This window comes from Anoplopoma fimbria, chromosome 14, assembly GCF_027596085.1.
Source record: "Anoplopoma fimbria isolate UVic2021 breed Golden Eagle Sablefish chromosome 14, Afim_UVic_2022, whole genome shotgun sequence".
Lineage (NCBI taxonomy): Eukaryota > Metazoa > Chordata > Actinopteri > Perciformes > Anoplopomatidae > Anoplopoma > Anoplopoma fimbria.
In genome coordinates, this window is record NC_072462.1 from 1,449,260 (window position 1) to 1,470,265 (window position 21,006).

Consider the following 21,006-nt stretch of genomic DNA (forward strand, 5'->3'; position numbering starts at 1 on the left):
ATCCTCTCTCCTGTCCACCAGGGGGCGTCTCCTCTGGTTGTATAGAAGTCTATGAGAAAATGACTCTACTTCTCTCTTGATTTATTCCCTCAGTAAACATTGTAAACATGAGTTTATGGTCTCAATCTCTAGTTTCAAGTCTTCTTCAATACAGCATGATGTTCATTTAGTAAATGATGCTCCATTTAGAGTCAAACAGACCATAAAGCAGGGGATGCTTTAGGGCGGGGCTACACACTGATTGACAGGTCGACACCAGAGACGTATACGGCGTCTCTACGTCACTCCTCCTCACTCCATATATGGTCACTTCCTGTTCACTGGTTGCAACAAACAACCAACATGGCGACGGCAATATCGACCAATTCGAGGCTTCAAAACTACAGTCCCCAAACCAATTTATGACGCAACATGACTACGTCCACTTCTGATATACAGTCTATGATCTGAACACGCTGCTGATCCATCAAGAATCTAAAGATCTGATGCAGCTGCTATAATTTAATTGTAATCATGAGTAGATCTGCATCTTAAAGTTATCTGCTTCATTAGTTAAACTGCTGAAAAAAAGTCTTAAAAATCTACATTTGACTAAATATTTTTCAGCCTAATCAAATAGTTTTCAGGATATTCAACCTTTGTTTCTTTATAATGCTTTTTATACGTGACTTCTGTCTTGTTTAAAGGCAATAAAGAATATGAGACATGAGTTTACAGATAATTACAATCCCTCCTCGTTATTGTGGGGGTTGGTTTATGGTGTTTCGTCGGTTACACTTGTTGTCTGCATGATTCTTCACAGTTCATTTTGTTTGTACAGTTTGTACAGAGTTTCAGAGAACAATGCAAAGAACAGAACATACAGTATGAACGCCTTAGTTCATCCATCCATCCATCCATCCATCTCCTTCCGCTTATCCGGGGCCGGGTCGCGGGGGCAGCAAGCTAAGGAGGGTCCTCCAGACGTCCTTCTCCCCAGCAACACTTTCCAGCTCCTCCTGGGGAACCCCGAGGCGTTCCCAGGCCAGACGAGATATATAATCTCTCCAGCGTGTTCTGGGTCTACCCCGGGGCCTCTTACCTGTTGGACGTGCCTGGAAAACCTCTAAAGGGAGGCGTCCAGGGGGCATCCTGATCAGATGCCCGAGCCACCTCAGCTGGCCCCTTTCGACGCGAAGGAGCAGCGGCTCTACTCCGAGCTCCCTCCGGATGTCTGAGCTCCTCACCCTCTCTCTAAGGCTGAGCCCAGCCACCCTACGAAGGAAGCTCATTTCGGCCGCTTGTATTCGGTTCTCATTCTTTTGGTCACTACCCACAGCTCATGACCATAGGTGAGGGTTGGAACATAGATGGACTGGTAAATCGAGAGCTTTGCCTTTCGGCTCAGCTCCTTCTTCACCACAACGGTCCGGTACAACGCCCGCATCACTGCTGACGCTGCACCGAACCGCCTGTCCATCTCCCGCTCCATTTTACCCTCACTCGTAGTACCCCCCACAGGACTCCCCGAGGGACACGGTCGAAGGCCTTCTCCAAGTCCACAAAACACATGTAGACTGGATGAGCAAACTCCCATGCACCCTCCAACAGACCTGCAAGGGTAAAGAGTTGGTCCGCTGTTCCACGTCCAGGACGGAATCCGCATTGCTCCTCCTGAATCCGAGGTTCGACAATCGGATGGAGCCTCCTTTCCAGCACCCTGGAATAGACTTTCCCGGGGAGGCTGAGCAGTGTGATACCCCTATAATTGGAGCACACTCTCTGGTCCCCCTTTTTGAAAATGGGAACCACCACCCCGGTCTGCCACTCCACAGGCACTGTACCCGACTTCCACGCGACAGTGAAGAGACGTGTCAACCAAGACAGCCCAACAATGTCCAGAGCCTTTAGCATCTCCGGTCGAATCTCATCCACTCCTGGCACTTTGCCGCTGAAGAGCTTTTTAACTACCTCAACGACCTCCGCCAGGCATATGGACGAGTCTTCCCCTGAGTCTTCAGACTCTGCCTCTTCCACAGAGGACGTGTTGGTCGGGTTCAGGAGTTCCTCAAAGTGTTCTTTCCACCGCTCTACAATATCCCCAGTCCGGGTCTGCAGTTCTCCCCCTGCTGAGCACAGCCTGAGAAAAGCCCTGTTTCCCCTTTCTGAGTCGTCTCACGGTTTGCCAGAATTTCCTTGAGGCCATTCGAAAGTCCTTCTCCATGGCCTCGCCGAACTCCTCCCACACCCGGGTTTTTGCCTCAGCAACCGCCGCCGCTGCAGCCCTTCTGGCCAACCGGTACCTGCCTGCTGATTCAGGAGACCCCTCGGCCAACCAAGCCCGAAAGGCCTCCTTCTTCAGCTTGACGGCCTCCTTCACCGCTGGAGTCCACCAACTGTGGGTTTTCTTTGTCTTTTTGCATGATGAGTTAGTTTCAAAGCAGCCGGTTACGTTCATTGAAAAGATCTAATGAATGATAATGTGTGCAGGTAGTTCATCGTTTAACAACAATGGCCCTTTAAATGTGAACAGAACTAGCAGCACAATGTGGGTTTTTTTGGGAGTAAAGAATCGAAGAACATGACTGATGATTGTCAATGCACAAACGTTTTTTTTCCACTTTCTTTTTTTATTTTTAAACAACAAAACAGAACAAATCAGGAAATCAACGGACACATATGGTCCATTTAAACAACAAAGATTTTCTTGGAATGTTGTCCTGGCATAAAAACATATATCCTTGACAAACAAATATATATATATACTGTATATATATATAAAAAAAAAAAAAAATGAAATAAAAATAAATAAATGTCCAGGTGCAGCAGATGGCGGTCAGCTGTCTGCAGAGGAACCTTCAGGCTCTCTGGTTCGTCTCTAAGTGGAGCTGGTGGAAACTTTTCTGCAGAATTCGTCCTCAGCTCGACGTCAACATGGACAACGAACGGCTCCGGGCTAAACACAGGTACACACACACACACACACACACACACACACACACACACACACACACACACACACACACACACACACACACACACACACACACACACACACACACACACACACACACAGTTATCATCAGCTGGGGAAAATGCAATTATTTGCTTTCTTGGCAAGAGATTAGAAGGTTGATACCAGTTAGCTTATCTTAAGAAATTGACCTGCCAGCATCCCTATAAATAACCAATTAACATGTTAATATATGCTGTTTGTTCTTCTAGAGATATGAGGTTCTCACAGGAACATCTGATGATCTTATAGAATATGATGCATTGATGTAGATTAAACTTAACAGGATATAAAGGAGTTAAAAACATGAAACACACACATTAATGCAGCAGAAACATCAGGTTCAGTAAAAAAAAACATTTTACTGATCAATACTTTTATTTTAGGTACATTTTGCTGATACATACTTTTACTTCAATAAGGTTTTGGGTGCAGGCCTTTTACTTGTAGTGGAGTATTTTCACAATGTGGTATCAGTACTTTTACTGCAGTAAAGAGTACTTCTCTCACCTCTGTGCTAAAGAACCTTGGCATTATTTCAAGATCATGTTTTATGAATTTATGCAAATATATTAAAAATAAATTCACCCACCTGCTTCATCTCACTATAGAAATCAAAAAATATACACTCCAGCAAACTTTTAGTGTTGTCTAAGATCTTAAAAGTGCCAGCTATCTTTATGCATTGTGCATAAAATAATAATAATGACAATAAACTTTATTTATACAGCATTTCTCAAATACAACACACTAAAAGTCAAATGCTAAACCCATTATAGAAGGGGTAAAATGAGCTTAAATGTCATAAAACAAAGACAAAATCACAGAAAAGCTGTTTTATGAAAGCGTCTTTTAGAGACAGAGTTTGCAGCCCTGATCTCCTCTGGTGGTTTAATTCCACAGTCGATCAACTTTGTGTTTAATCTGAATTTGCAAATAACCTGTGGATTCTGACGAGTGAAACGTACTCTGTATGGTTTCATGATAAACCTTTTAACAGTGTAAGGTGCAGTATCTCAGACACAGAGTGACTGTAGGTGATGATGAGACAAACGCGTGAATAAATCACAACAATGGGAGCAACAGGTGTTCTGTCATCACAGTGCAAGCTAAGACATAATGGTAACAAAGAACTCGTGAGGCAACTCTTTTCAGACGTGATTTAAAATACTTTTCGGTCGCTGTGAGATTCTTCTTCTTCTTCCTCTTCTTGTCAGGATGAGATATCGGCTCTGAGACGACGCCTGGAGAAATCAGAGAGGGATAGGAACGAGCTGAGGCAGACTGCAGACGGCCTGGAGACCAAGGTTTGTGCTGCAACACACACACACTAACACACACACTCACACACACACTGCTCATGTTATACCTGTGTGTGTGTGTGTGTGTGTGGTTACAGCAGTGACATCTGATCTAAGCGATGAGCGTTTCCGTGGCGACGCGGTGGGTCAGGCTCTGGATGTGGAGAGGGCCGAGAGGGTCCGACTCAGCCGGGAGAACAGAGACCTCCAGGTAATCCGAGTGTTTAAAGAGGAGAGCCTTTGGGACGCTCTGACACCTTCTAGATTTATTGTGTTGCATCTCCTCTCTCTCTCTCTCTCTCTCTCTCTCTCTCTCTCTCACAACGTCAGGCTCGTCTAGACCAGAATAAAGTCGCCATGGAAACCCTGGAGAAGCAGCTGGAGGAGGAGAGACAGAAAGCTCAGATCGCTGAGAGTCAGAGAGGACCGCCAACAGGTAAAGACCAGGAGGCTCTGATAGGAGCTGTCAGAGAGGCACGGAGGACCAGAGCCGTCAGTGAAAGATAAAAAACATATATAAAATAAAATCTATGTGATGAAAAAAAAAAAAGATCCCCTTAGAATTATGATGATTCAAAATAATGACTTTGCATCCAAAGTAATTTATTAGTTACTCAAACTTATGACTAAGTATCTCAAAGTAATGACTTTGTATACCAAAACGATATCTTCGTATCTCAAAATGATGACTTAGTATCTCAAAGTAATTACTTAGTATTTCAAATAATTTATAAATATCTATAAATAATTACAAGTATCTAAAAATAATGACTTAGTATGTAAAAATAATTACTTATTATCTCAAGGTAACGACTTAGTATCTCAAAATAATGACTCAGTATATAGAATGATTAATTAGTAACTCAAAATGATTACTTACTATCTCAAATTAATGACTTAGTTTCCCCAAATAATGACTTTCTATCCCAAAATAATGACTTAATATCTAAAAATAATCACTTAGTATCTCAAAATAATGATTTTGTTTACCAAAACAATGTCTTCTTATCTCAAACATTATGACGTAGAATCTCAACATATTGACAAAGTATCTCAAAATAAGGACTTAGTATCTCAAAGTAATTAATACATATCTATAAATAATTACTAAATATCTAAAAATAATGACTTAGTATGTAAAAAAGAATTACTTATTATCTCAAAATAATCACTTAGTATCTCAAAATGATAACTTAATATCTCAAAGTAACAACTTTGTATCTAAAAATAATGATGTAGAATCTCAACATATTGACAAAGTATCTCAAAATAAGGACTTTCTATCCCAAAATAATAACTTAGTATCTCAAAATAATGATGTAGAATCTCAACATAAATAAAATAAGGACTTAGTATCTCAAAGTAATGAATAAATATCTAAAAAGAATTACAAAGTATCTAAAAATAATGACTTATTATCTTAAAAGAATGACTTAGTAACTCAAAATAATGAGTTTATACCCCAAAATAATTACTTTGTATCTTAAACTGATGACTTAGTTTCTCAAAATAATGACTTGAAGGTTTCTTACATGATCTCTTTTTCTTTCATCACATTGGCAGAAATGGTCTGATGTAGTTAAGAGCTGAGAACATGAAAATCTTTCTTGTGTCTTTTGGTGTTTTCACTGCAGACCAGTATACTTCTGCAGTTGCCAAGGGTTACGAGGACAGATTGTGGAGTGGCTCAGCTATTATGAAAATGTAGAAATTATGATTTGGGAGGAAAAATATGCCTTATGCAAGGACAAGTTACACAAAAGGCTAATTCCTCTCAAATTCTGGTCATAAATGTTTTAAATCTTTTGATGAAACGTCAACCTGACAGATGTGTCATATTAAGATGCTCATTAAACAGAATGATTGTTGCACAACTGAAGAATTTCTGCACAAACGTCTTCGTAAACGACTTTAGTGGGAAACTTCTCATCTTCACGACGTCTGACACTTTAGAGAAAAAGTTTTTATTACGGATAAATCCTGTGTGGCCAAAAAGATGCATATCTGTGGCAGTATTCATAAGGCATCTATCACATTCTAGCCTTTTTACATATAAAAACCAGGAGACAACCTGCTTTCCAGCCGGGTGAAGCCAATGCTTCCTGTGTTAAAGCTGCATTCTCTCTCCTGTCCACCAGGGGGCGACTCCTCTGGTTGTATAGAAGTCTATGAGAAAATGACTCTACTTCTCTCTTGATTTATTCCCTCAGTAAACATTGTAAACATGAGTTTATGGTCTCAATCTCTAGTTTCAAGTCTTCTTCAATACAGCATGATGTTCATTTAGTAAATGATGCTCCATTTAGAGTCAAACAGACCATAAAGCAGGGGATGCTTTAGGGCGGGGCTACACACTGATTGACAGGTCGACACCAGAGACGTATACGGCGTCTCTACGTCACTCCTCCTCAGTCCTATATGGTCACTTCCTGTTCATGGGTTGCAAAAGAAACAACATGGCGACAGCAAAATTGCTGAACTCAAGGCTCCAAAACATCAGTCCACAAATCATTGGTCGACGTCAAGATTACTATGTCCACTTCTGATATACGGCCTTTGATAAAAACACATGATATGAAGCAGTACTATACTACTAATGTACCCAGTTGTATACAAAGTATCTAAAAATGGCTCCGCGTTGATAAACTACAACATTAAAGTACTCTTACATGTATTTGTTAGTGATAAAAACATAATAATATTATATTCTATGAGCCACCCTTTTACTTTTAATTCCTAACATACACTTTTTTGATAATACTTTCTTACATTAACTTCAGCAACATGTTGAATTCAGGATATTTTACTCGCCTGCAGTATTTCTACTTTCAATTTAAAGTAAAGGATCTGAATACTTCTTCCTCCACTGCTGGTTTTCAAGCCTAAAGAAGAGAGAGATTAAACAGCAGCAGGTTTGTATTAAATGACAGAGATCCGTCTCCCCCACACAGAGAGCGAGCTGGCCATGCAGCTGGAGTGCTGCCAGACGGAGGTCGAGTTCGTCCGCAGACGGCTGAAGCAGACGGAGGAAAAGCTGGAGACGGAGAGACAGAGCCGACAGCAGCTCGACGCCAAGGTGAGGCGGGACGCAGTGATGTGCACGGGAGACTAAATGTCTGGAGGTGATGACACTGTCTGTCTGTGTGTGTGTCTGTCTGTGTGTGTGTGTGTGTGTGTGTAGGTGGCCACGCTGCAGGTCCAGCTGGAGCAGTCCAGGCGGAGTGCGACAGACCTGAAGCGTCACTGTCGCCGCGTGACCTCTGACCTCCAGGACGCCCGAGTCCTCACCGACAGCCTGCAGAGCCGCATGCACGACGTGGACCGCAAGCAGAGGAGGTGTGTGTGTGTCCACCTGGTCCTCTGGTTCTACCCGTCTGAGTCTCCTCAACATGATCATATATGTTAAAGTACTAATGATGGTGGTGCAAAGACGAGTTATGGACTTCTGAAAAATGCAAAATTCAATCAGCAGGTTGAAACATTTTCCTCTCAAACATCTGGAGGTAAAATCTGAATGAAGCGTTTTAAGCAAAGTTGTTTTTTGTGCAACCAGTGAACAGGAAGTGACCATATATGGACTGAGGAGGAGTGACGTAGAGACGCCGTATACGTCTCTGGTGTCGACCTGTCAATCAGTGTGTAGCCCCGCCCTAAAGCATCCCCTGCTTTATGGTCTGTTTGACTCTAAATGGAGCATCATTTACTAAATGAACATCATGCTGTATTGAAGAAGACTTGAAACTAGAGATTGAGACCATAAACTCATGTTTACAATGTTTACTGAGGGAATAAATCAAGAGAGAAGTAGAGTCATTTTCTCATAGACTTCTATACAACCAGAGGAGTCGCCCCCTGGTGGACAGCAGAGAGAATGCAGGTTTAAGACATGAAGCTTTGTCAGAACTGGAGGTTGCCGCCTGGTTTTAAGGTGACCTTATTTAACTTCATAAACTAAAGTTCTTGGAAGCTTTAATCAGATTTCGCTTCATGCAGCTGAAGGTTGGGTAAACAGAATCACTGCCAACGACAGAAACAGGATTCATGAGTTTATTCAAAAGGCTGAAAACATCTTTTAGAAAAGGTTTTTGTAGAAAAGAAGGAGAAAGACTTTAGTTTGAAGGTCTTCACCTGTTTGGTCTAAAAAGGTTTTATAAATAACGGTTAAAGATTCTCCTCAGAACGACTAGATGTTTGTGATTCTCTGTGTTCAGGTTTGACAGCGAGCTGACTCAGGCTCTGGAGGAGGCCGACAATGAGAGAGAGCAGAAGGACAAAGCCTGCCAGGAGAGCACATCACTGGGGGCCCAGATCTACAGTCTACGACGAAACCTACAGGTGAACCGCTGCTCACCTGAGGAGAGAGAGGAGGAGGAGGAGAGAGAGAGGAGGAGGAGGAGAGAGGGAGGAGGATGAGAGGGAGGAAGGGGAGGAGAGAGAGAGGAGAGGAGGAGAGAGAGAGAGGAGGAGGAGGAGGAGGAGAGGAGGGAGAGGAGAGGAGGAGGAGGAGAGAGAGGAGGGAGGAGAGGAGGAGAGGAGAGAGGAGGGAGGAGGAGAGAGAGGAGGAGGAGGAGGAGGAGGGAGGAGAGAGGAGGAGGAGAGAGAGGAGAGAGGAGGAGAGAGGAGGAGGAGAGGAGAGGAGAGAGAGAGAGGAGAGGAGAGAGGAGAGAGAGAGAGAGGAGAGGAGGAGAGAGGAGAGAGGAGGAGAGAGAGAGAGAGGAGGAGGAGGAGGAGAGGAGGAGGAGGAGGAGGAGAGGAGGGGAGAGAGGAGGAGGGAGAGAGAGGAGAGAGAGAGAGGAGAGAGAGGAGAGGAGGGAGAGAGAGAGGAGGAGGAGAGGAGGAGAGAGAGAGAGAGAGAGAGGAGAGGAGGAGGAGGAGAGAGGGAGGAGGAGGAGGGGTTAACCTTCCTGAGAGCAGTCTCCTGCTGTAACAGGTTCTCAGGTTGGTGAGGAGTCGTGGACATCGTTCATCAGGTGAACCTCATGAGCTCATCATGAGGACATTATGTCATGTGATTCATGAAGCGAGGTCACGTCACATGTCGTATTTGACACGTGACGGAGCGTAAACGTTCATGACCTAATCAAAGGTTCATGTCCTTAAGTCCTCGCTGCAGAAAATTTGACACCTGTTAAAATAAAATGTAAAGGATATTTATATCAATAATCTCATATTCAAGAAAGAGTAAATCATAAAAATCAAGATGAAACAAACAAAATAAGAAACATTAAAATCATAAAACTCACTTTTTTTAGCATCGTTTGGTGTCCATGAACTCCTGAGTGGTGGAAGAAGAACTCAGATATTAAAGTCAAGCTTTAAAGTTCTGCATTTAAACTCTTACTTAAGTAAAAGTACACAAATATAAGCATAAAAAAATACGTTAATTAATAATATTAATTATTTTTCAAAAATCTACACACTTACCACAACATTTAATACCAAATCATATATGTATATTATATTTTATGTATATTATATTTTATGTATATATATATTTATATATATATATATTTATTTATTTATTTTATTTTTTTATATATATTTTTATATATGTGTGTGTGTGTGAACCAGAGTGAAAACTAATGTGTTTGTGTGTGTGTGTGTGTGTGTGTGTGTGTGTGTGTGTGTGTGTGTCTGTGTGTGTGTGTGTGTGTGTGTGTGTCTGTGTGTGTGTGTGTGTGTGTGTGTGTGTGTGTGTGTGTGTGTGTGTGTGTGTGTGTGTGTGTGTGTGTGTGTGTGTGTGTGTGTGTGTGTGTGTGTGTGTGTGTGTGTGTGTGTGTGTGTGTAGGAGAGTCAGTCTGAGGTGGTGCGTCTGCAGCAGCAGAAGGAGGAGCTCTGTGCTCAGATCCGTGACCTCAGTCTGCCCGTCGACCTCGCCTCTGATTCGCTGCCCGACCTGAAGAAGCAGCTCCGCCTCCTGGAGGGTCAGAACGATGAGAGGGCACAGGAGGTCGACTCGCTCACCGCCAAAATAAAGCAGCAGCAACAGGTGCTTCCACAATAAAAGACTCATCCAGATGTGTCGAGTAGCTGATGTCACTCTGTGCTCATCTCTCCTCCTCTTCCTCTCTCTCCTCCTCTTCCTCTCTCTTCTCCTCTTCCTCTCTCTTCTCCTCTTCCTCTCTCTCCTCTTCTTCCACTCTCCTCCTCCTCTTCCGCTCTCTTCCTCCTCCTCTTCATCTCTTTCCTCCTCCTCTTCCTCTCTCTCCTCTTCTTCCTCTCTCCTCTTCTTCCACTCTCTCCTCCTCTTCCTCTCTCTCCTCTCATTCTCTCCTCCTCCTCCTCCTCCTTTCTCTTCCTCCTCCTCTTCATATCTTTCCTCCTCCTCTACCTCTCTCTCCTCTCTTCCCCTCTCTCTTCCTCCCTCTCCTCTTCTTCCTCTCTCTCCTGTTCCTCTCTATCTCTACTCCTCTTCCTCTCTCTCCTCCTCTCTCTCCTCCTCTTCCTCTCTCCTCCTCTTCATCTCTCTTTTCCTCTTTCTCTCTCTGCCCCTCTTTCTCTCTCCTCCTCTTCATCTCTCTCCCTCCTCCTCCTCTCTCTCTCCTCTTCCTCTCTCTCCTCTCTTCCCCTCTCTCTTCCTCCCTCTCTTCCTCTTCCTCTCTCTCCTCCTCCTCCTCTTCCTCTCTCCTCCTCTTCCTCTCTTAGATCCACATGCGTTTTGAGATGGAGATGGAGAGGATGAAGCAGATGCACCAGAAGGAGTTGGAGGACAAAGAGGAGGAGTTAGAGGACGTTCATAAGTCCTCTCAGAGACGGGTACGTTAGTCACAGAGGCTCCATTCATGTCCCAGTACAACAAAGTACAACAGAGTACAACAAAGTACAACAGAGTACAACAAAGTACAACAGAGTACAACAGAGTACAACAAAGTACAACAGAGTACAACAAAGTACAACAAAGTACAACAGAGTACAACAAAGTACAACAAAGTACAACAGAGTACAACAAAGTACAACAGAGTACAACAAAGTACAACAGAGTACAACAGAGTACAACAAAGTACAACAGAGTACAACAAAGTACAACAAAGTACAACAGAGTACAACAGAGTACAACAAAGTACAACAGAGTACAACAAAGTACAACAGAGTACACATGTCAGGTACTTGTACTTGGAGTATTTTACTCTCATCTGGCAGCTTTAGTAACTCTACAGATTCAGATTTTTGCACACAAACTGATCAGATTGGAAATGAATCACCAACTATTTCAATAAACTTTTTGTTATTATTAATGCAAAAATGCAAAATATTTAATGATTGCAGCCTCATAAATGTGAATATTTGATACTTTTCTTTTTTAATAATTTTAACAATTATAATATATATTTAATATTTATGAGGTTTGGACAGTAGAACTTTTATCAGTTATACAATTTGTAATAATAATAATATATTATTCTGTATTTAATTTCTTTCTAAAATCTACACACTACAACATTTAATACCAAATCATACATTTATATATATATTTATTTATATATTTATATATAATTAAATATTCCCTTAAGTTCACACACAAAAAAACATGTTTTGGCAACATAAATAAAAACAGATATCTGTTGTAAGTGGACCTTTGAGTTGGAAATATTTCACTTTTTGTTATAATTCAAACTCCAACCGAGGACGTGAGTTTGAACTTTGCATCAGTTTTGAGACCTTTACAAAATCCCCTGAAACTCCAAACATCCTGCTTTTCTGTTCACAACAGAATAAAATCACCTCCAGGATAAATTCTCCTCCGTCTCTGAACTCAGTGCTCCGAGTTGAGAGCAGCATTGTGTTGTTTGTGTGCAGATGGATCTTTTTAAACGTCCTTCATCCAATGAAAGAAAGAAAAAAAAATCTTTTCACTGAATGATCCAGTTAGTTTTTTGTTCTTCTGTTATGCAACCAGACAGCAGTTACATCACTTCTCTGCAGTTACGCACTAACGTTCCTACAGGTTTCTTCAGCAAACACATCCTCATACATCAGATACAGTGATGAAATGTTTAATATGTTTACTCATAATGGGTTGATTATGAAACAAACACCAGGACAAAGGCTCCTCCACCTTTCTTACATTGTTTAGCCTCTTTATGTTGGTGTTCTGTGTCTTTTTGTTGTTGCTTTTTGTTTCTTTTTAGTTTAATTGTTTCCCTTTGTAGTTGCTTTGTGTCTCTTTGTAGTTTCATTATGTCTTTTTGTAGTTTAATTGTGTCTCTTTGTAGTTTATTTGTTGCTCTGTGTGTCTCTGTATTTGTTCATATATAACATATACATATAACATAATGACAACAAAGGGACACAAACAACATGAATATAATGAATGAAATGAAACAACTACAAAGAGACAGAAAAATACTACAAAGTAACACAGCAACTACAAAGAGTGACAACATTTTTTTATATTCATGTTGTTTGTGTCCCTTTGTTGTCATTATGTTTCTACTTGTAGTAGTTGTGTGTCTCTTTGTTGTCATTCTGTGTCTCTTTGTGGTTGTAATGTGTGTCTTTGTGTTCTTGTTTTGTGTTTCTTTGTGGTCCTTGTAGTCTCTTAAAAGTTATCTTTGACTATAAATGTTAAAGCATTTTATGTTTCCAGCCTCACAAATGTGAAGATATCCTTTAATAATTTGTCCAATTCCAATTTATATTAACTGATATTTTTCATTCTACATACTACTGAGAATAACCCAAAGGGATCAATAAAGTTGAATCTCTTTCCATAACAACATATCATAGTTTATTAGTTTACTATATGTTGTATTGATGATCTAAATCTGCAAAATAACACATATGGGTTACATGAAGTGGAGTAGATGTAGTTTCTGCCCTCTGGCGGCCGGTTCAAACTAAACTTGATTTATTCAGCAGCAGATTGTCGGGAGGCCTCGCTTTATTTTTTTATGCTCTTCCACAGACGATGATGTTCTCCTGCTTATCATTACGCAACCTGCTGCAGGGAACACTTCCTGTCAGGAACAATAAAAGCTCATTCCCACCGCTGGTCCACGGATTTATTTGTGTGTGTGTGTGTGTGTGTGTGTGTGTGTGTGTGTGTGTGTGTGTGTGTGTGTGTGTGTGTGTGTGTGTGTGTGTGTGTGTGTGTGTGTGTGTGTGTGTGTGTGTGTGTGTGTGCAGCTCAGGCAGTTGGAGATGCAGTTGGAGCAGGAGTACGAGGAGAAACAGATGGTGATTCATGAGAAGCATGACTTGGAAGGACTCATAGCAACACTGTGTGACCAGGTACACCACACACACACACACACACACACACACACACACACACACACACACACACACACACACACACACACACACACACACACACACACACACACACACACACACACACACACACTGTATCCCTGCACACCCTCATGTTGTGTGAGCTTTATGACTGAATGAGCCTCTCCGGCGCTCCCACATCGTACATCATTGTTGTTGTTATTATTGAGGGTTAATGTTCTCTAACTGATGAGAATGTCATTCCATAAAAACAAACATATGCTGCAAAGAGGCGGCAGCTAATTTAACACTCCCTGTCACTCCCAGGATGTAATTGGACTCCTGACTCCTGGTCTCTGGCCAAACTGGCACTCAGCTCCAAGTCGTTTCAAGGGTTTAGAGTGAAGAATGTGATTTTGTTTGCTGTCTTCAAAGCAGAACACAGGAGCTGCTGGTCTACTGCTGCCTCCACCAGTTAGTTTGTTTGTGTTGTTGTCACAGAAGGTTCATAAGAAGTGGACGTAGTCGTCGTGGACTAATGTATTGAAGCCTCAAGTTTTGCAAAAAGTGAACAGGAAGTGACCATATATGGAGTGAGGAGGAGTGACGTAGAGACGCCGTATACGTCTCTGGTGTCGACCTGTCAATCAGTGTGTAGCCCCGCCCTAAAGCATCCCCTGCTTTATGGTCTGTTTGACTCTAAATGGAGCATCATTTACTAAATGAACATCATGCTGTATTGAAGAAGACTTGAAACTAGAGATTGAGACCATAAACTCATGTTTACAATGTTTACTGAGGGAATAAATCAAGAGAGAAGTAGAGTCATTTTCTCATAGACTTCTATACAACCAGAGGAGTCGCCCCCTGGTGGACAGGAGAGAGAATGCAGCTTTAAGACGTGAAGCAGTGACTTCACTTTTCAGAACTGGAGGTTGCTGTGAATCTGAACTAAACCTTCATAACACCAAAGTCACACAACAACACAAACTAACTAACCGATAGAGACAGCAGTAGAGCAGCAACTCCTGTGTTCTGAGAGCTTAAATGACTGGTTTTGTCAATGGAGTCTGGTGTCTTTAAAGAGAACATAGATAACGGCTTCAGTTTCCTGTCAGAAAGGTCTGTGTGACAGCAAGGTGAAGAGGTGATCAAATTGTAAATATAGTGTACACTTAAACTGATATTGATTCTCTGACTATGGAGAAAAACTTTCAAACATCCAAACTGTCCCTTTAAACGTGAGGCGTCTCCTCCTGCAGGTCGGTCACAGAGACTTCGACGTGGAGAAGAAGCTGAGGAGAGACCTGAAGAGGACTCACGCCCTGCTGGCCGACGCCCAGCTCCTTCTCTCCACTGTCGACAACCCGGGTCAGCACCTCCCCAACGGCAGCAGGGAGCAGATCGAGAGGCTGCACTGCCAGGTACACCCACCTGTCCTATACACCCACCTGTCCTATACACCCACCTGTCCTATACACCCACCTGTCCTACACCCACCTGTCCTACACCCACCTGTCCTACACCCACCTGTCCTACACCCCTGTCCTACACTGTCCTACACCCACCTGTCCTATACACCCACACTGTCCTATACACCTGTCCTATACACCCACCTGTCCTATACACACCACCTGTCCTACACCCACCACCTGTCCTATACACCCACCTGTCCTATACACTCACCTGTCCTATACACCCACCTGTCCTATACACCCACCTGTCCTATGTCCTATACACCCACCTGTCCTATACACCCACCTGTCCTATACACTACACCCACCTGTCCTATACACCCACCTGTCCTATACACCCACCACCTGTCCTATACACCCACCTGTCCTACACCCACCTGTCCTACACCACCTGTCCTATACACTACACCCACCTGTCCTATACACCCTGTCCTACCTGTCCTATACACTCACCTGTCCTATACACCCTGTCCTACCCCACCTGTCCTATACACTCACCTGTCCTATACACCCACCTGTCCTATACACTCACCTGTCCTATACACTCACCTGTCCTATACACTGTCCTACACTGTCCTATACACCCACCTGTCCTACACTCACCTGTCCTATACACTCACCTGTCCTACACTCACCTGTCCTATACACCCACCTGTCCTACACTCACCTGTCCTATACACTCACCTGTCCTATACACTATACACTCACCTGTCCTATACACTCACCTGTCCTATGCACCCACCTGTCCTATACACTACACTCACCTGTCCTATACACTCACCTGTCCTATACACTCACCTGTCCTATAGACTCACCTGACTATCAGTTTGAGATGCATTCATTCAACTCTTTCTCTCTCTTTATGTGTCGCCAATTAGCTGGAGGAGAGTGACACTCACCTGTCCTATACACCCACCTGTCCTAGGCGTCTGGAGGTGGAGATGCATTCATTCAACTCTTTCTCTCTCTTTAGGCCACGCTCTCTCAGGAGCTGGAGAACTCTCAGATCGAGCTGGAAAATATCTGCAAGCAGAAGAGTATGGTGAGTGTTGAATACAGGTGTACAGGTGTTTGATTAAAGGAAAGGACCTGAGTCAATGAGCCGAGTGGAGGGCTGAGAGGCTGGTTAGAGGAAAGAGATGTGAAGGAGACCTTGAATTATTTTTCTTGAAACTGACAAAAGGAGAAAAGAGCCACAGCCAGAGTTTAAACTTCTCTTTCAGCTTTGTGTTTGTCATTTTTAAATAAAAATAAAAAAGTGTGTGCCGTTATTATCATATTTAAACAGTCGTCTGGATGATGAAATTGGTGTTAAATCTCTTCTCTAACAGAAGAATTATATATATATATAATATATATATAACAAGGGCCACGGAAGTACCGTTACTGAAGTACAGAATATACGTGACAAATGTGCAGGTGCAGTTGCTGCAATTCCTAAACACACGGTAAAGCTGAAAGTTTACACTACAACCTCTTATTGACTGCTTCATTTGGAGTCGTGTAAAAAGGCAAAATTGGAATATTTGTCTCACAATCCAAATACTTATGGCCTTGAGGGCGGCTGTGGCTCAGTGGAGAGCAGGGTCGTCCCCCAATCAGAGGATCGGCTGTTCGATCCCTGGCTCCGGCAGTCCATGCCGGTGTGTCCTTGGGCAAGACACTTAACCCCAAATTGCTCCCGCAGGCTGTTCCTGCGGTGTATGAATGTGTATGAATGTTAGTTAGGGTCCTGATGGTCAGGTGGCTCCTGTCATCAGTGTATGAATGGGTGTGAATGGGTGAATGATTAGTAATGTAAAAGCGCTTTGAGTGGTCGGAAGACTAGAAAAGCGCTATACAAGTACAGTCCATTTACCATTTACCATTTGACTGTATAAATCAAACACAACCCAGCTGACCTCTTTGTCCTGTGCGTCCAGGTGGACGAGCAGTTGTCTCTGCTGCAGCATGAGAAGGTGGACCTTCTGAAGAGGCTGGAGGAGGACCAGGAGGACCTGAATGAACTCATGAAGAAGCACAAGGCTCTCATCGCTCAGGTTCCTCTTTAAGAACGTCTCTCTAGCTTCAATCAATCTCTTTGTTTGTTGTTTTTTATCCCTGATATCGAATCCGTGTCACGCTCTTCCTCCGTTTAGTCGTCCAGTGACATCTCTCAGATCAGAGAGCTGCAGGCCGAGCTGGAGGAGGCCAAGAAACAGAGACACTCTCTGCAGGAGGAGGTGAGATGTTACTGAGAGGGTTAGATCAGAGTGTGAGGGGTTTATGGAGCATTTAACCTCCTCGGTACAGATCTTTTTATTTATTTATATGTTTTTATTGTGCAGAAAAGTGAGGACAAATATATGCAGACAAGTACATGAACATATATACTACCCTAGAAATTATGAAAAGCAAGACAGAGACAAAAACAACCTGAGGAGAATAACAAAGGTTAAGACTGAAGAGTATAAAAGTGAGAAACAGAGGTCCAGCCTAATGTGTGTGTGTGTGTGTGTGTGTGTGTGTGTGTGTGTGTGTGTGTGTGTGTGTGTGTGTGTGTGTGTGTGTGTGTGTGTGTGTGTGTGTGTGTGTGTGTGTGTGTGTGTGTGTTTATCTTATGTGTGATCCATTTAATGGGTGAGTGAGGGGTGTCGAATGAGGTTAGGTAGTAATAATGTGTACACAAATACTGTACACTGCAAATATCCCTATTTTTTTTTATATTTATTTATTCATTGTTAATGAATGTATATACTTATTTATATATATCTACATAAACAAAAATACATACAACACATAAAAAGGGGGGGAAGAGGAGAGAAAAAAATAATTAAACAAATACATATAAAAAATGTATCGTGACAATAATAATAACAATACAAGTGAAAGTAATTATAAATGAATAGATAATAAAAAATCTTTACTACTATATATATATCATCTAAACAAAAGGGGAGGCAAGAGAGTAAGAGGGAAGAGGAGAGAAAAAAAAATAGAAATCGTAGCGTAAATTTATAAAATGAATTAATAGATAATAAAACATAATAACAAATCTTTCTTTAAATAGATCATTTGTTTTGTGTGGGTGTGGGTGGGGAGGAGGGTGTCAGCGGGGCAGGCTCCAAAGCAATGGCCCTTGTTATGGACCTTAATGTACTGGCCTTCAGGTGGAGCTTGTGTATCGGTGCATTAACTCGCTAAATGTCCCCCCTTCATGATGCAGCTCCAGCAGAGCGTGTCCAGGGTGCAGTTCCTGGAGGCGTCCACCGTGGGCCGTAGCATCGTCAGCAAGCAGGAGGCGCGCGTGTGTGACCTTGAGAACAAACTGGAGTTTCAGAGAGGACAAGTCAAGAGGTTTGAGGTGAGGACGCAAACTCAATTAACTGACTCGTTTACTCATTTAGTCTGTTTAGTTTATGCTGCAGTTAGCCAGCTACAGCGATTGCTATGGTAAGCATAAATATGTACTTTATTTTCAGTCGGAATGTCCCTTGTACTCTAGATTTTTATTTTTATGCTTTAAAGGCATGTTTTCTTTGACCAATTTCCAGAACAACACAGTTTATCACAGCCATTATCATCAGATTCTCATCTTTCCTCGGTCCTTGAACACAGCCAAATTGAAGCTTATAATTGTGATATTTAATAAAAAATATTGTATTCTCTGCTTCGGGTTTTAGACTTCTTTAAATGTTGTCCCATACCCCGTGATGTTCAGGTGCTGGTGTTGCGTTTGAGGGACAGCGTGGTCCGTCTGGGGGAGGAGCTTGAGCAGAGCGCCCAGGCCGAGGCCCGCGAGAGGGAGAACGCCCGCTACTACCAGCAGCGTCTGCAGGACATGAGGATGGAGATGGAGGAGCTGGTCCAGAGGGAGCAGGACAGCGGCCGCCAGAGGATGGAGCTGGTAACGCATCATAGTTTTACAGTGAACTACAGGGAACTACAAGAGGTGTAGTTCCTTTATAGCCTAACGTTAGCTTTTTATTTCTGCTGATTGTATTCACGCTTCAAATATCACAAAAGTGGAGTTCATTTGTGTGGATCATCTTGCTGAACAAAACATGAACAAAATATACGTACGTTGCATTGGAAGAACCCAATTGGGTTTATATGGGGGGAAACGTTGCCGCAGCACTTTATGAGACCGGTTCCAGGAATAGTTTGATTCTTGTAGTAGCAGTAGTAATACTCATTTGGAGACTTCACTTTTTGGCAAGAGTTAGATGTTAAGATTGATAACCCTTTCATGTCTGTATGCTAAATATAAGGCGACATCCAACAGCCTGTTTGCTTAGCTTAGCTTAGCACAAAGACTAAAAAGAGTTGGAAACAGCTAGCCCTGCTCTGTCTGAACAGTAGACTGAGTCGACTCTGGCTGTCTATAAGAAGTAGACGTCGTCATCGTGACGTCGCCCAGGGGTTTGTGGGATTTCCCTGCAGCCATCTTGAATTATGACCATTGCCATGTTGGGTTTTTTCGCAACCAATGAACGGAAGTTTCCATATTTGGTCTGTTTGACTCTAAATGGAGCATCATTTACTAAATGAACATCATGCTGTATTGAAGAAGACTTGAAACTAGAGATTGAGACCATAAACTCATGTTTACAATGTTTACTGAGGGAATAAATCAAGAGAGAAGTAGAGTCATTTTCTCATAGACTTCTATACAACCAGAGGAGTCGCCCCCTGGTGGACAGCAGAGAGAATGCAGCTTTCTTGACCAGTTCTTGATGTCTTCTTTCTTTTTATTTCTTCTTATCTCTCAGGGCCTTTTTTATTTTATTCTCTCATGTCCTACCTTTTATGTCACACTCTTGTCACGTTTAAATAAAAAGGAAATAAAAACATCACATAAACCCCTTTTTGCCCACAAATATAGATAATAGTAGGAACAGGTTTCTTTGGCGTTCCTGCCACCTGCAGACCGATCACCAGCGCTGCTAAATATAAACCCACATTACTCGTTACTCTCTTATCACAAGCTGGGAGAAAACGTTTTTAAAAGCTGGAGCTTTAAAAAAAAAACCAACCTGGTGAGAACATTTCCTCCAGGCGACGAGTTAAAGAACGCCTCAGTTCCACAGCAGCTTCTCCTCCACCGTCCTCCAAACAACAGCTGGTGAATCATCTGGAACATTAGAGAACATCACTGTCGTTCACTGCAAGAGTTTGATCATCTGCAGCTCCGACAGCAGGACAGAGGCCTCACAGTAAACGCCAACATATAAACACTATTTTAATTGTTTTATTTTATGAAAACAGGAAGTGGTGACTAAATAGACTCTAGATCCTCAAGAACCTCAATGATGGTGGTTTATAATTAAACTGATGTGATCTTATGTAAATATCAAATTACATTTGAAATAATAAAAATATCCTTTATTCAAATTTTTGCTCTCATCTTATGCATTGTTTGGGTTAATTAGAGGTCATGAATGTTGTGTGTGTGTGTGTATATATATATAAATAATATGCTATAAGTGGTCTTTATATAGTTGTTTTGGTCTCTTTCTAGTGTTTTTGAGTCTATTTATAGTTGCTTTTTGTCTCTTAATGGTTGTTTTGTTCCATTTTTCATATTCATTGTGAGTCTCTTGTAGTTGTTTTTGTTACTTAGTGGTCATTTTGTAGATGAAGGCTGTTTCCTAGATCTCAGCATCATACTTTGTAATCTTTTTTCTATGGTTCTAGGAGTCCATTTAAGTCCCATAAATACATAATAAATAGATTAATATACATATAAATAGATGTGAAACATTTAGCCAGTTAAACACAGAGCGTCTACGTTGTCTTCTTGTTCTCGTTCATGGCAGATTTCTTGGTGACCTCTGAGCAAAAGAGAAGGAGCTTCCATAATTATTCAGTTATTAGCACAAAGCAAGCAACACACACACACACACACACACACACACACACACACACACACACACACAGGATGCCACAACAACCACACACACACACACACACACACACACACACACACACACACACACACACACACACACACACACACACACACACACACAGCCAGTGTGAATAG

The 21,006-nt window shown here is 42.2% G+C and overlaps 1 protein-coding gene across 1 annotated transcript in view; it reads left to right on the forward strand.

Moving 5' to 3' along the window:
- Nucleotides 1-21,006, forward strand: part of LOC129102429 (unconventional myosin-XVIIIb-like) — a 45,819-nt gene that overhangs the window by 18,864 nt on the left and 5,949 nt on the right. The window contains 17 exon segments of the mRNA XM_054612574.1: nt 2,800-2,940; nt 4,207-4,298; nt 4,384-4,504; nt 4,624-4,729; nt 7,245-7,369; nt 7,475-7,629; nt 8,505-8,628; nt 10,082-10,282; nt 10,939-11,049; nt 13,420-13,524; nt 14,769-14,930; nt 15,860-15,869; nt 15,917-16,023; nt 16,904-17,020; nt 17,120-17,203; nt 18,187-18,324; nt 18,682-18,867. Coding sequence (XP_054468549.1) covers nt 2,800-2,940; nt 4,207-4,298; nt 4,384-4,504; nt 4,624-4,729; nt 7,245-7,369; nt 7,475-7,629; nt 8,505-8,628; nt 10,082-10,282; nt 10,939-11,049; nt 13,420-13,524; nt 14,769-14,930; nt 15,860-15,869; nt 15,917-16,023; nt 16,904-17,020; nt 17,120-17,203; nt 18,187-18,324; nt 18,682-18,867 — 2,085 coding nt within the window.